Source organism: Anabrus simplex, chromosome 1, assembly GCF_040414725.1.
Source record: "Anabrus simplex isolate iqAnaSimp1 chromosome 1, ASM4041472v1, whole genome shotgun sequence".
Taxonomy (NCBI): Eukaryota; Metazoa; Arthropoda; class Insecta; order Orthoptera; family Tettigoniidae; genus Anabrus; species Anabrus simplex.
The window spans coordinates 440,243,909-440,259,664 of record NC_090265.1 but is presented as its reverse complement, the minus strand read 5'-3'; the positions used below and the strand labels follow the sequence as shown (position 1 = coordinate 440,259,664).

The 15,756-nt window shown below is 40.5% G+C and overlaps 1 protein-coding gene across 6 annotated transcripts in view; it reads right to left on the bottom strand.

Moving 5' to 3' along the window:
* The window catches only part of LOC136856920 (ankyrin-3), a 221,714-nt gene that overhangs the window by 24,213 nt on the left and 181,745 nt on the right, over positions 1–15,756 (bottom strand). For all 6 annotated transcript variants that reach the window (XM_067135174.2, XM_067135175.2, XM_067135177.2 and 3 more), the window contains 2 exons: positions 13,420–13,687; positions 9,851–10,090 (listed from right to left, as the gene is read on the bottom strand). In XM_067135174.2, coding sequence (XP_066991275.1) covers positions 9,851–10,090; positions 13,420–13,687 — 508 coding nt within the window. The remainder of the gene's footprint in view (positions 1–9,850; positions 10,091–13,419; positions 13,688–15,756) is intronic.

Sequence of the window (15,756 nt, the reverse complement as noted above, 5' to 3'; positions counted from 1 at the left end):
TGCTAGTTGCTTTACGTTGCACCGACACAGATGGGTCTTACAGCGAAGATGGGGGAGGAAAGGCCTAGGAATGGGAAGGAAGCGGCCGTGGCCTTAATTAAGGTACAGCCGTAGCATTTGCCTGGTGTGAAAATGGGAAACCACGGAAAACCATCTTCGGGGCTGCCGACAGTGGGGTTCGAACCCACTATCTCCCGGATGCAAGCTCACAACTGCGTGCTCCTAACCGCATGGCCAACTCACCCGGTGGCACCTATCCAGGAAGTATCTCAATAATTTGTTGATAACAGTAAGAAGAACTATTCCCGTGGGGCGTTCGTAACAACAGATGAAAAGCTTGAAGCCTTTCGTGGAAGATGCCGGTTTAAGCAGTATATCACATCAAATCAGCCAAATATGGGATAAAAATATATGCGCTAGTGGATGCAAAAAATTTCTATTGGCATTATTTGGAAATTTACACAGGGGAACACGCCTTTGCTGGCAAGATGTAGTGTTTACAGTGCGCTATGTCTTCTGATAAGGGCTAGAATAAAACTGTTACTTTCACTGACCTGTCTCAGTCATATACTTAGCTTTGAATATATGAAAGTGGCTGAGGTATGAGTGACGCTAGTAATGCCATTCCTTATGCAGCCAGTCCCTGCTATGAATGGTGTGAAAATGTCGCTCATAGCGTCGGTTGGTACATGCATTTCAGTGGGCTTGGCAGACTGATGTGCAATAGCAACTTCTGGCTCAGTGAGGAAAGCAACGGGAAACCACCTCACTTCTCATTTCCCTAGTATGCCTCTTCAGTGACACCTAGGCCATCTATGACAGGCTACTGGTGAACGTGTTGAGGATCCAACCAGCCTTCGGGCTGAATACCCAACATACACACAGGGGAACATCCAGAGGGGTCGTTTCGTATCAGTAATAAACTATCAGATGTTGTTAAGCGGTTGGCACAAACTATCTATAACACAGGTCGTAATATTACGGTGGATAATTGGTTCACAGACTTTAACTTGATAGTTGACTTGAAGAAGAAGAGATTATCTTTTGTCGGCACCATTTGAAAGAATAAAAGATGCCTGCCAGCTAAGCTTATGAATGTGAAACAAAGGGCAGTAAAGTCATCAATGTTTGGTTTCAATGAACATGCCACTTTAGTCTCCTATGTTCCTAAGAAAAACAGAACTGTCCTGCTTGTTTCCAGTCATCATTTAGATGACGACTCGATTGATGATGAAACTGGAGAAAATGCCAAAGTTATAATTATGACATGCTACAACGGGGCAAAGGGTGGAGTAGATGTCGTGGATAAAAAGTGTGGGAGTTACAACGTAGCCTGAAATACCACACGTTGGCCACTAGTTATTTTATTTGCTAGGTTGAATGTGGCATACATGCTCAAGTAGTGGCTAATGCGAATGGAATTAATGTCGATAGGAGGAGACTGTTTCTGAGAACACTATCTGAGCAGTTGGTGTCAGAAGAGATTAGGCGAAGGAGCATGAACTATCCTTCCTCTACTTGCTGAAAAGAAACGATGTGACACTTGCAAGCTTGCTAAACCGAAGAGGATCACTGGAATGACAAGGCACAGCTGCAAGAAGTGTAAGAAACATTTCTGCCTGGAACACAGAAGATTGATTTGTCATAAATGCTTTGAAAATCTGGACTTGGGAAAATAAAAGGAAAGATGACCAGTTCATTCTTTATTTTTTCTTTAGTTCTGTAATACATTACATACTTTTCTGTTTTTACATTATTATTACTTCAAATTCCGTGAACAAGGTTACGGTATATCATGCTATAATTCATATTGTTGGGTATATTATTTTGTGTGAAATAAATACTACCTGAGAAACGACACTGAGTTTTCTTGTAGTATTTGAAACAAGATAAAACAACCTGCAGGACCTTATTATTGCTGTTAACAATGGAAATAAGAGTAAAAGGAATGTCAACATTATTTAACTCAATTATATCCAAACTGTGTCTACAGGAAATGTATTTTTAAAACTAAGAACACAATGGAGCCTCCTAGATGCCGCGTGACTTATCGTATTGAAATCGGAGCGCGACCCATGGAGGGTTAAATAGTTTTTCACTTGTAAAGTAATGTGTATTGATTGGGTGGACCAAAACTTAACAATGTTTCTTAGTTTTTTTAAATGGAAATATTGTTCTATCGTGTTAACTGGTGATGGTTTGTGTCATGATTGTCTTAAAGTGTAAAACCGCGTGCTCACTGGTCCATATCGGCAAGGAAAGTTATGAAGATGACAATAAAAATGAGAAAAAATTGTAAAGGAATGATCGCCTGAAGAACAAGACAAGAGGGAGTCATGAGAGAAAGGAGGAGTCCCTTTACATTAGATGTCCTAATATCACAGAGTTTGAAGAAAACTAAATGTGAAGGCCAACACTATCGAAAGCTCATAACATTGATATACAATAACATTACACTGACCACTGCTCATTGTGATGTGCTTTGTCTCTTCTGCTGCCACCCATATCCGATAGATATTGCCTGAATATTGGCAGGAAGTAGCTGGGGAGTTAGATAACTTACTTATTTAGCATGCCTTTCCTGTGGTTCATAAATTTTCTGACACTACTGGTACGTAATGCACTGGTTCTTCATAGTATTCCACCTATTCAATTCCTACCCTGAGGCGCTAATTGGAACAAGCAGTGTGCACACCTAATGGAATATGGTAGAGGAGTGTTCATGGCTGTCTATGGCCTGGTCATTCCAACTCTGGAACTTGCACTGTTAAAATGGCAAAGTAGTACTGTTCATTAAAAGTGACAAAATGTGCAGGTCTTTTATTTGATTATTTCATATGATAGCGTTGCTTTTAACTGTGACATTCTAATTGGTTTATTGTACACTGACAAGAATACTTATGTCATTCTACTTATCTATATAGAGTTCAGTTGGGAAAACCACAAAGACAGTCTTTCTGAGGATGTATAAAGGCAACTGGAGAGTGAGTGTTGGCCATTATAATGAATACTGCCCAACTTGACTGTGACTGGCAGTAGGCAGGCGGGCCTGCCATCATAATGTAAACTCCAAAACCTGATTGTGACTGATAGTAGGCAAAGGCCTGCCATTACAATGAAAATTCCCCAACCAGGTCTTCACATGAGAAACGATGTATGGCAACTTCCCTGTCATGTATCTGGGGTAACGCTAAGAGCTATGCAATTTAATAAAATCTCACTCACGTGCACACTACTTTACCTACAATTCCATAGAGAAGCACGGGTACATCAGCTAGTAACTGTATGATTGTTGGATGGAGATTAATTATTATTGTTGGCTTGAAATTTGAAAGAAACTGAAGATTGGTGGTTGGTAAGGAGTATTACTGGAACATTGAGGTTAACCGTTCAGTCGTGAACATGCCCTGGAGTGGAAGAACGTCATCATGATCTACTTTAAATTAAAATTTGAGGAATCCATTTGGTGAACTCTATCATCCTAATTATTTTCAGTTATTTCATTTTATTATAAATGAGAATTTTTTAATTATTTAATATACGCAAAAGTTACTATCGACATCCAAGTGAAGGACAAGAAGTAGTATTCGAATAACATGATACTGGACTAGGACACACAAATGCGAAGGAATAGTTAACTGACAATATGAAATTAGTTTACTTTGAAATCTTGTACAAATGCAACTGGTGTACAAAAGATTTTTATAAAGACCATCATTGTATTTTGGAGGAAATGTTGGTATAGTAGGGTTATGTTTTTTCAAGCTGTGACTATTTGAGTTTTGGATCATCCAAGATATTTTTCATATTTAAAAAAAAATTAGAGCAGCAAAATAACATAAAGTACAACACGCCTTTCCTAGTGACAATATTGTTTGTATTGTAGAGTGGGATTCGAACCTACTATCTTCCGGATGCAAGCTCACAGCTGCGCGCCTCTACGCGCACGGCCAACTTGATAACGGGCTTTAACATTCATATAATTTGTCTCACTTGTCCAAAATATCACCAATTCACAATCGTTTACAAGTTTGTGCAATGTAAACACAATACTGCACATATTGTACATACGCACGATTAAAAGTGATTTAATAGAATCTGATGATATTCATTCCATAATACATATTTTTTATGGGAATGTTATAGTGGTCAAAGTGTTATGATGCATATTTGAACAAAATGAAACACGTAAATGTACTATTAACTGAATCGACACTGAAAAAAAAAAAAGAATGACTTCCTTCATAGCATCCTATTTATTATGTTCTTTGTTAGTTCAATTCAAGTTCTAGTGCAAGTATATGTGTATCATGTTAAGTAATAGTGTTATTTGAAAAATACAAGTGATAGAAAAGAACAAATAAATTATATGTCATATACCAGTATAGAAATATATGAACACATTGTACAATGACAGGTCAGTGTGGAATGTGCCATCCTACTTCGTGTGCTATATATACTGACTTTACAGTTTTGGAGAACTTACCTCTTCATCTCTACTCTGCATATGTTTTCATGTTTAATCCTCCACTCCCTCCCGCTAATATTCGTCTGGTCGCCATATTTGATGCTCATCTGCTTCCTGCGCTGACATCTTATGTCACCAGCTCAGCTGTTTGTCACAATACATTTTCTAGAAAGATCTCTCCACCTATATATTCTCGCCACCCTGCTTACTTCAGCAGGTGGAATCGAGAACTGGAAAGAGCCCAAGACCTCGTCGAGGAATGAAATTTTCTCTGCCTATTACTTCGGTGTTGCTACCTTAAGGTGAGAGATACGGAGACCTTCCCATTTAAATTTTATACTTTTCTTTTCTACTGGCATCTAGGCGGGAATTGGGGGAGTGGTCTACACTTTGTGGACAATCAAGATACTTAAGTTAAGAACTTACCTTTATTCGTGTTAAATTGCAACTATAGAACTGGATGGCCGTTTGCCATAACCTCTATACATTTGACGTACACTTCGCATTGTGTTCTTTTAGTATCCTATTTCTCCCATCCTGACCCTTTATATCATAGGTTGTACTAGCTTTGTACCTTGTATAAAATTTCCCATCATATTTCACATTTTTATGTGTACTTGTATTATTATGGAACGTGTTATGATCACTACAAATCCCTTCGAACTAGTTTTCTATTAATGTTTCACATTTTAAGGCACACTCATGTTATTATGGAACTTGTTATAATAATTATACATTCTAAGTATGTGCTATGATCACTTCGATCAACTTTGTTTCATGTCTCACATCCTTATGTTAACAAATTTTCTTAATACCTATTTCTTCTAAATATGTACTTGGAATTGCTTATAATGCTTTTCGTGTATATCACATATTTATCCATTAGTGCATTTATTTAGGACATGTTTACCCTTAGCATCGCTGTTAGGTTTAGTTATTATATTTGGAAAATCTATTATTCATCAACAAAATTTTAAATATATTAACTTACTTCAAGTTGGTACCCCTGTTAATTATCAGCCATGTTTTGAGAATTCATGTATATCCTAAATTTACTGATATCTATTTGTATATTCCATTCTCACTGTACAGTTTTTCAATGTGTAGTCAATTCTTCTTTAATTGTTATGATCTAAATTAATTTATATTTATTTGTATGTTCATTTTCTTAATCTTGCCAAATTTTAATTAATGTCAATTTGCATACTTCTTTTTTATACTGTACAGTGTTTCTATTAATAAAAAAAGATAATTCTGCCAAACTGTTCTTGCTAGAGTATATATTGTTATTTTTCGGCTGGTTCCAAAAGAGAAATAAATATACATGTTATTTAAAATCCCGTTATCTTGTTTTGCCCTTATGTTCATCGGTCCTGACGGTCCTTTTCATCTGAACCCTTCTTACCATTCTACGCACACTAATATACATTTACTGGGACTTTATTGATAATTAGTCTTCATTTACATTAGCGTTACCTTCTAGGTGAATACAAATTCGTAACACAACGTCGTTTACACATACTGAAAACCTTACGTAACAACTGGTAGCACAGCGACACGTAGTTGTACGTACAAAAAAATATATGTAACAGGAAATAGGGAGCGAAAGAAAGCAGACACAAGAGCAAGATAATTTCCACATCTTCATACAGTCTTCAAATATAATAATACCAATATAAATGGTCAGTTATTGGACATTATAAATTTTCCAGCTACCTCATTCCTGGTTGCCAGCGTTTTGCCCTCGTGTGCCAGGCTGGGCTCATCAGTTGGTACCTAGCACACCTACCAAGACGCTGGCTAGTGCATACCGTGGAGGCCACTGCATAAGCTAATTGTAGCCACCGGCAGTCCCAATGCACTATGAGACACTTTGTGCCATTACCAAAAATTGATGCCTACTTGGCCATCAGATGATATAGATGTTGATTCCCATAGGGAATCTGAAATATTTGTTCCGAATGAGTAAATTTATAATACCAATATAAATGGTCAGTTATTGGACATTATAAATTTTCCAGCTAACTCATTCCTGGTTGCCAGCGTTTCAGTTGGTACCTAGCACACCTACCAAGACGCCGGCTAGTGCATACCGTGGAGGCCACTGCGTAAGCTAATTGTAACCACCGGCAGTCCCAATGCACTATGAGACACTTTGTGCCATTATCAAAAATTGATGCCTGCTTGGCCATCAGAAGATATAGATGTTGATTCCCATAGGGAATCTGAAATATTTGTTCCGAATGAGTAAATTTATAATACCAATATAAATGGTCAGTTATTGGACATTATAAATTTTCCAGCTAACTCATTCCTGGTTGCCAGCGTTTTGCCCTCGTGTGCCAGGCTCGGCTCATCAGTTGGTACCTAGCAAGCCAGCGTCTTGGTAGGTGTGCTAGGTACCAACTGATGAGCCCAGCCTGGCACAAGCCAGCGTTTTGGTAGGTGTGCTAGGTACCAACTGATGAGCCCAGCCTGGCACACGAGGGCGAAACGCTGGCAACCAGGAATGAGTTAGCTGGAAAATTTATAATGTCCAATAACTGACCATTTATATTGGTATTATAAATTTACTCATTCGGAACAAATATTTCAGATTCCCTATGGGAATCAACATCTATATCGTAGTCTTCAAATATACGGGCTATCTCCTCGTCAGTCTCAGTTCTTCAACATCTTCCTATGCCTGTTAGATCATCAGCCCAGAGGCTGGTTGGATCCTCAAATAGCACCACCAAAAGGTTATGCGGTTATAAGGAAACCCCAAAAACCAATGGTAGCACCAAAATGAGGTGTACTAGGCAAGATGAGGAGTGAGGTAGTTTGCCATTGCTTTCCTCACTGGATCAGAAAGTACTATTGCAGCACGACTGACCCTATGAGCAGCACCTTTCATAACACTCAGATGCTCTAGTCATGCTCTGAATGTTACTCAGCACTACCCATACCCCAGCAACTTCCATACTGTCACAGCCATGGATGTTGACTGGGACTTCAGTGGAAGCTACACTTTACTCTGGCCTGTGCCAAGAGATGGATGCAAAAGTACTGTATCCATCAAGAAATGACAGCAAGCAGACATCTTCCTATATGACCTGATTTGTCACTGTCCTTTCCATTACTTGTACTGACCTGTTTGGATCAACTGCTCCTCTTATGTTGCTGCTATGTTTCTAGCCTTTTAACACCTGTATTCATCTTCATCTTTTTGCCCCTTTATTTTCCTTGTCCTTACCCAGTTCCAGTTTCCTTCTTATCCTACACTTCCCATATTTAGACAAGATTTATCCAGATGCCTCCTCAATGCACAATGAGAAGCACAAATGACTTTCTTGTGAACTGAGAAGAAATGGATGTAGAAGAATGGGCAGTGATCCCAGCTAATTGAAGATGTGGAGACTGTTCTTGCCCTTTCATGCTTTCCTGTTTGTCCCTGTCTCCTTGTTTTATTGCTATCTCTTCCTACACGGACCTGTCACTGTGGTTCTTCTATTATGTGTTCCTATATATGTTCCTATGTCCCTATATGAAAGTTATTTCATAAATAACAAGGGCAAATTCAATGAGCATATCAAATTATCAGTCGTGATACTACTTCCAGCCCTAACAGAACTGCTGAATGCTTGCCTACATATGGGCGACATTCCTAAGGCATGGAAAACCTCAACAGTTACAGTTTCATACAAAGGCAAAGAAAATCCACACGACCCTAACTCTTATCAAGAAATTGCCCTGGAAAACGATCCTTTGGTTTTTTTTCTTTCTATTTTGCTTTAAGTCCCACCGACACAGATATGTCTTACGGCGACGATGGGATAGGAAATGACTAGGAAGTGGAAGGAAGCGGCCGTGACCTTAATTAAGGTACAGCCCCGGCATTTGCCTGGTGTGAAAATGGGAAACCACGGAAAACCATCTTCAGGGCTGCCGACAGTGGGGCTCGAACCCACTATCTCCCGACTACTGGATACTGGCCGCACTTAAGCGACTGCAGCTATCGAGCTCGGTACGATCCCTTGGAAGAAATTCACACATCTAATCATACAAAGGATCACGGAAGAGATAGAGCATAAAATCCCCGAAGAGCAGATCAGGTTCAGAAAGGGAAGAAATACAATCCAAGCCTCTTGGATGACACAGAGACCGCTCTATGACACCCTCAAGGAAAATTCCATACAGCATTCACTGACTTCTCCAAAGCAGAAGTATCATGTCCACAATACTAGAATCCATAGCTGAACCTCACACGTCTGAACTAAAATATCTTGAGAAGAAACAGTGAACAGATCTCAGACAACATACTCATGTCAGAAAACATTATACAGACAAATAGAGTCCTGCAGGGAGACTCACTTAGTCCCGTATTATTTAACGTCGCAACCCATGGGATCGTACAATCGATAAGAGAAGTATTGCCAGAATCAAGATTTATATGTATGCTAATGACTTAACAGTGGTATCCCAGGGCAGAAATGAACTACAAAAGGCACACATTGGAAAAGTGGACTGACGAAAAGAAAACTGAATACATGATATTTAGGAAAGGGGGTAAGATACACACGGAAGACAAAATCTTCATACAAGAACCTCTACAAACAATAAACCACATAAAATACTTGGGTTTGACCCTATAGACCACAACAAATTCTTTCAGGATACACACCGAGTAAAGAGCAACAGCAGTCACAAAAGCCATTCATGATATCAAAGAATTAACTAAGCTACGATAACAATCTTCAAAACAAAGATTGTCCCCTTTCTCACGTATGGACTGGAACCAACCTGGGACAAACTCCGCATGAAAGACTTCCATACTCTAGAGAGTGTCAAGGCTCGCTTCTTGAAGGTTACACTAGGAATGTCTAAACACATTCTCTCCATGCTGGTGTACATGCTTGCTTGAGAGAAGATCTCCAAATGGAACGTCATCTGCCCTACACTCCCAATTGGAAAAAGGCAATGAATGAGAGAATAAAGAAAAGAGAAGACATCTTGAAAGAATTTCACACGACACAGGCAATGATGAACCAGACCTGGACCCCAGGAGCTCCGCTACTTCCTAACGTCGCTGGTGGGCCATGCATATCACCACAAGATGTGCAGAAATCACCCTTCCCACAAACCGGATGACAACTGTGCGTATATTTTATGTGAAAGTATTTATGAAAGATACTATAGCTTAACATGTACAAACTGGACGATTTCGGTGTTAAACTTCTGCACAAAATGATATTCAATATTTATAGTTTAGATTTTGTACAAATCGTGTACATTTTATGGCCACTTTGGCTGCAATAAATTCTTATTATTTCATAAATAGTTAGGAATAATAGTGCATGTCTTTTCAATAATAGGAGAGATCACACTTATCAAATCACTAACCTTCATAGTATGTGTGAAATGATGCAGAGGGTCTTTATTGATAAGAGGAACTAGACACACCATGAGTGGTACTGAGCCATCTCTGCCCACCACATTAGGATTGCCTCCATTCTGCAGCAACATGTTTAGTAGCTCATAACGAAATTCCCAGTCACGAACATGCCGCAATACACATGCCAAGGCACTGTTACCAGGCTGATTGATGGAAGGCTGTGCTCCATGCTGCAGTAGAAATCGAACCTGCAAAGCAAACAATTGTGCTATTAGGGCAATTATAACACTAAAATATTACAGGCCATATTAACGATAAGATTATAATGACGAGCTACTTACTGGAAGTCACCGAAAAGAAATTCAAAGGCAACAATAGCAACAATAAGCGAATATAATACACAATGACATGACCCCGACATGGCCCACAATATAATCAAATGGAGACAGCACAGCCACAATACTGTCTCTTGGAGATATTAATGAAACCCTGAAATTGCATGGATTTTCTTTCTAAACTATAACTAAGAAGCCAGCCCCATGGTGTAGGGGTGGCGAGCCTGTCCTTTGCTTGGAGACTCTAGCTTTGAATCTCAGCTTGTCCAAGGATTTTAATCCTGGAATGAGATCTAGAGTGGGGTTCACTCAGCCTTGTAAGACCAACTGAGGAGCTGTCTTATACGAGGGGCAGTGAACCTGGTCATGAAAGCCATGCGATACAGCTGAGGATGTTTTCATGCTAACAATGTACACTCCCAACATCTGAAAGCTATCTGGCTGGACATCAGTCAGCTTGGCAGGACATGATCCCTCAGGCGCTGTACGTATCATGGGTTTGTTACTTACTAACTATTACTGTGTTAGACTGCAAAGCAAGACACAATTTTCCTCAACTTCAGATATCAAATTCCAATTTGCAGACAACATCTTTGTTCTAGCCAATACACAGGATGACTTACAAACACTCCTGAATGCATTTAACCAAGCATATAAAAAAACAGAGGTTCTTTACTAACCAACACAAGACTCCATGCTCAAGTTCTTCCAACATGGTCAATGGCGAGACCCTGAACAATATTAAACAATATTAAACACATTCCTTACCTTGGCAGTCATCTCTCAACAAATGCAAACACAGACCCTGAAATGCAGTATCACCTCAGATGCACTAGTACAGCCTTCAGCTATCTTCCCAAGAGGGTCTTTGCAAACCATGACCTCAGTGTTCAGATTATGCAATAATATATTTACACTGCCATAATAATATCAGCACTTACTTATGGATGTGATACTTAGACTATTTATAGAAGCCACTTAAGTTTTGCAAATCACCATACTTCATTCTATGGTTAAAGCATCATTTTAACATTCAAACCAGCTACATACTTGCTAAGCATTCAATTCATTACAAGAGTTTATCAATAAATTTAGAGAGGATACATAGTAAAATGTGTGGCTGTGATGATGGGCTATTTGCTATCTTCATTTATATGTGTACACAATCTTTGATCAAAGAGTTAGTTACTTCTTACCTCAGAGATAAAGATCATTATGTGAGTGTATGTGTTTCCATTTCCAGCTGGATGACTGCGTGTTGGGTGTTGTGTAGTGTGAATGAAGCAGGAAGAGAATGAAACCCAGTGTCAGCACATAGTCTACTCCTGTCAAATAACACCAAGGGGTTTACTCAAGGCTTAACATCTGCATTCAATGGATGAATTACCATCAACAGGACTGTATAACCTGAAACCATACGAGCACTGCGGAGAGGTTTGGAATTGAACGCAGGCTTTTGACATGCACCTGTCCTATTGTGCTGGTCAACGTTCTGATGGTAAAACTTGTTTCCATCAATGGGACATGAACTGGTGTCAGAACAATCATGGACACCAGGCAGGATTACATAATGAAATACTGACACCTACAGCTTTTTTATAACTAGCTTCAGTTTTTTGTTTTTTAAATGCTATTTATTCGGGGCATCGACCTAAGAAGATCTTTTGCCACTACTTTGCACCATATGTTGTGAACCTGCGTGTATTTGGAAATGGCGGGAGTGTAAAGTGTTGAATGTGAGGAAAGGAACGTTAAGGATGACACAAACACCCAGTCCCCAGGCCAGGTGTATTAATCATTTACAATTAAAAACCCCTGATCCGGCCGGAAATCGAACCCGGGGTCGCCAGGTGACAGGCGGACGCGTTACCCCCTACACTGCGGGGCCGGACAACTTCAGTCCTTAGAAAATATTTTAATACATAGGCAAGTCAATAAGTATCTGCAATTTCGCTCTAATTGTCTTTAGGTTGGTTCTATGGCGTTGTGTGCTCACCAGCCGCTAGGTTGCACCGCTATCTACGTCTATGGTAGGTTTCAGCGTTATCAGATCAGTACAGCCTGTGCTGTTGCAATGTAATGATGGCCGCGCCACTCTCTGTTTGCACCAAGGAAGAATAGCATTCTGTAATCCATTTTTTTGTGGTCTGAGGGTGTATCAGGAGCGGAAATTCGTAGAAGACTTTCATCACAATACGGGGAAAATGTTTTGCCACAGCAATGTGTTTACCAGTGGATTGAACAGTTCAAAAGGGGTCGCACAAGCGTGAAGGATGAGGAAGGATCTAGGTGTCCATCTGCAGCCGTAACTGATGCCAATATTAAACAAGTGCATGATATGATCTTGAATAACAGATGAGTGACTGTTGATGACGTGACAAACCATACATACATTAGCCATGGTTCTGTATATGAAATCATGTATAACAGGCTTAATTTTCACAAAGTCTGTTTGAGATGTGTTCCAAAACAACTCAATAAAGAGCAGAAGCGCAATCGTATGAGAATCTGTCAGCACCTACTCGACCGCCGGGCTAACGAAGATGAAACGTTTCTGAACGGATCATCACTGGAGATGATACATGGGTTCACCCCTTTGAACCAGAGGTCAAATGTCAGAGCATGGAATGGAAGCATTCCGGATCCCCAGTAAAAAAGAAATTCAAGAGTCAACCTTCTGCAGGAAAAGTGATGCTCACAGTGGTTTGGGACTCTCATGGGCCAATCCTGGAACATTACAGTGATATGCTGATAAAGAAGCTGAAACCTGCAATTTGCAACAAACGCAGAGGTCGATTGTCGGAAGGAGTTCTTTTGTTGCATGACAATGCACGTCCACATACTGCTGCCCACACCGTTCAAACTCTTCAGATGCTGCGTTTCGAGGTGTTGGAGCATCCTGCTTACAGTCCTGATCTCACCCCATTGGTTACTATCTGTTCAGTCCACTTAAAAATGCTCTAAGAGGCTGTTGATTCAGCTCCGATCAACAGGTGAAGGAAGCGGTGCATACATTGCTTGTTGCACAACCAAAATATTTTTCTGCAGAGGTTATCAGAAATCTTGTGAAACAGTGAATCATGTGCATTGAAAAGCAGGGTGACTAAGTTGAAAAATGATATCAATAAAAAGTGTGTTCTCTTTTATAATAAATTATAAAAAATTATTGCAGATATTTATTGACTTGCCCTTGTACCTGTAGGTTACAAACAATGCAAAGGTATAATATTTAGTTAACTCACCAAATGTAGGACATCCCATTTGTTCCATGGTTGATTGTCATGGTCATAGCCATACCTTGCTTCCTCCAAGGCATACCTCACAATCAACCCATGCAAAGGAGTATTGCCCAGGGAATCAGGTTCATTAATAAGCTCACGGAGCCCATGATCAAGAAGTAACTTGCACGTCTGTAGGGTGTCCTCCGCAGATTTTCGTCCGATCAAGAAGACAACATGTAAAACTGTCATCTGCTGTGTAGCAGTCCGTACTTTGGTCTCAGCACCGCACCTATAAAGAAACCACAATAGTCACCTGTGTAACAGAAATTGCCACAATTAAAACTTGGTTGTTTAATCTAATCAATAATGATGGGTGAACTCAATAATCTGGAAGTCTTCAAATGAACATACACTGCCAGGAAAAAAAAAACAGGAACATCCTCAAGGACAAGGTCATTTTATTCACAAGTGATTAATAGGTCGTTCAACAGTGCAGGAGTATACAATTACAAATTCAGACCAAATGAAACACACGTCACAGTAAAGGTTGCCCTAACAGTCGCATCAATACACAGGGTACCCCCCCCCCTCCTCTAGCGGTAATGCAGGCATGTATTCGTGCATGCACTGAATCATAAAGGTGCTGAATGGCATCCTGCAATAGATTATCCCAAGCATCTTGCACTTTTGATACAATTCAGCAATAGTTCTTGCAGGCTCTGGAGAACGCGCAAGTTCCCGCTTCATCATGTCCCATGTGTTCAATTGGCGAGAAATCCAGTGATCTTGCTGGCCAGGACAGTTGTTGTACACCATGTAGAGCATGCTGCATAGCAGCAGCTGTATGTGGATGAGCAATGTGCTGCTGAAAAAGTACATTGCCTATCTGTCCAAGGAATGGCAGTAGCACGAGTACAACAACCTGTGCAAGGTAACGGGCACTGGTTATGTTGCCCTGCAGAAACACCCACTGTGACGGTGAGTTGTAACTGATGACCCCCCCACACCATGAAGCCTGGGGTGGGACCTGTTTGTTGTGAGCATATGCAATCTGGAATGGGCTGCTCACCAGGTCTACGCCATACAGGTGTACGACCATCACTTGCATACAGACAGAACCTACTCTCATCACTGAAGACAACAGAGCGTAATTTTCCTCTCCAGTCGATGCTTTCACGATACCAGAATAGCTGTGCTTGGCGGTGTCAGTGGTAGCTTGGCCAGAAGCACGCATGATCCTAATCCTGCTGCAAGCAGGCGGTTCCCAATGGTCCTTGGTGACACAGCAGGAGTAACATGTGACCGAATTTCATTCCAGGATGATGTTCAGTTTACCACCGCTGCTTGAACAATGCGTCGATCTCGAAGTGCATCTGTACTACGCACATATCCGGATCCTCATCTACAGGTGTGAGAATGTTCCACAGACCACTGCTGCAAACAGCGACACACCACCAATACATTGTGTCCAACACATGCAGCAATCCATTAATATGTCTATCCAGCTTCCCAAAGGCCCACAATGGGATCCTGAATGAATGGCTGCAGTTATTCAACAGGAGCATGTACTCGTCTGCAGGGCATGGTTGTACCCTAGAATGAATGGTTTTCTTTTTTTTTTTTTTTTTTTTTTTGCTATTTGCTTTACGTCGCACCGACACAGATATGTCTTATGGCGACGATGGGATAGGAGAGGCCTAGGAAGTGGAAGGAAGCGGCCGTGGCCTTAATTAAGGTACAGCCCCAGCATTTGCCTGGTGTGAAAATGGGAAACCACGGAAAACCATCTTCAGGGCTGCCGACAGTGGGGCTCGAACCCACTATCTCCCGATTACTGGATACTGGCCGCACTTAAGCGACTGCAGCTATCGAGCTCGGTAGAATGAATGTTGCAAAGACTGTTCACCTCTAACCTCAGCACAGTTACTGTCTGCAGAGTCAAAACAGAGTGCGCATGGACAGGCCTCCTGAGTGCCATCTGATCGCTGATGTTCGTGACAAATGAATCAGTAACACAACAACCCCTCAGTATGCACATATTATACCCTGGTGCCAGTAAACACAATCCTTGAGGATGTTTTTTGTTTATTTTTTCCGGCAGTGTAGATCAGTAAAAATTTCATATGAATATCTGCTATGACACAAGTTAAACAAAAAGAAAGGCAGACAGACAGCAGCTCAGTAATATACATTAGTCCATGGCACTAATTGCCCAAGACACTCCTAATGCACAAAACCAACTTGAACTCCTGCAAGAACAAGCATGAAAAACTGGGTTAAAAATTTTAATTTGAAAAAACAAAATTTATAACAGGCATCAAAACCGCCCCATCTGAACTCCATAATGGCTTCAACCAC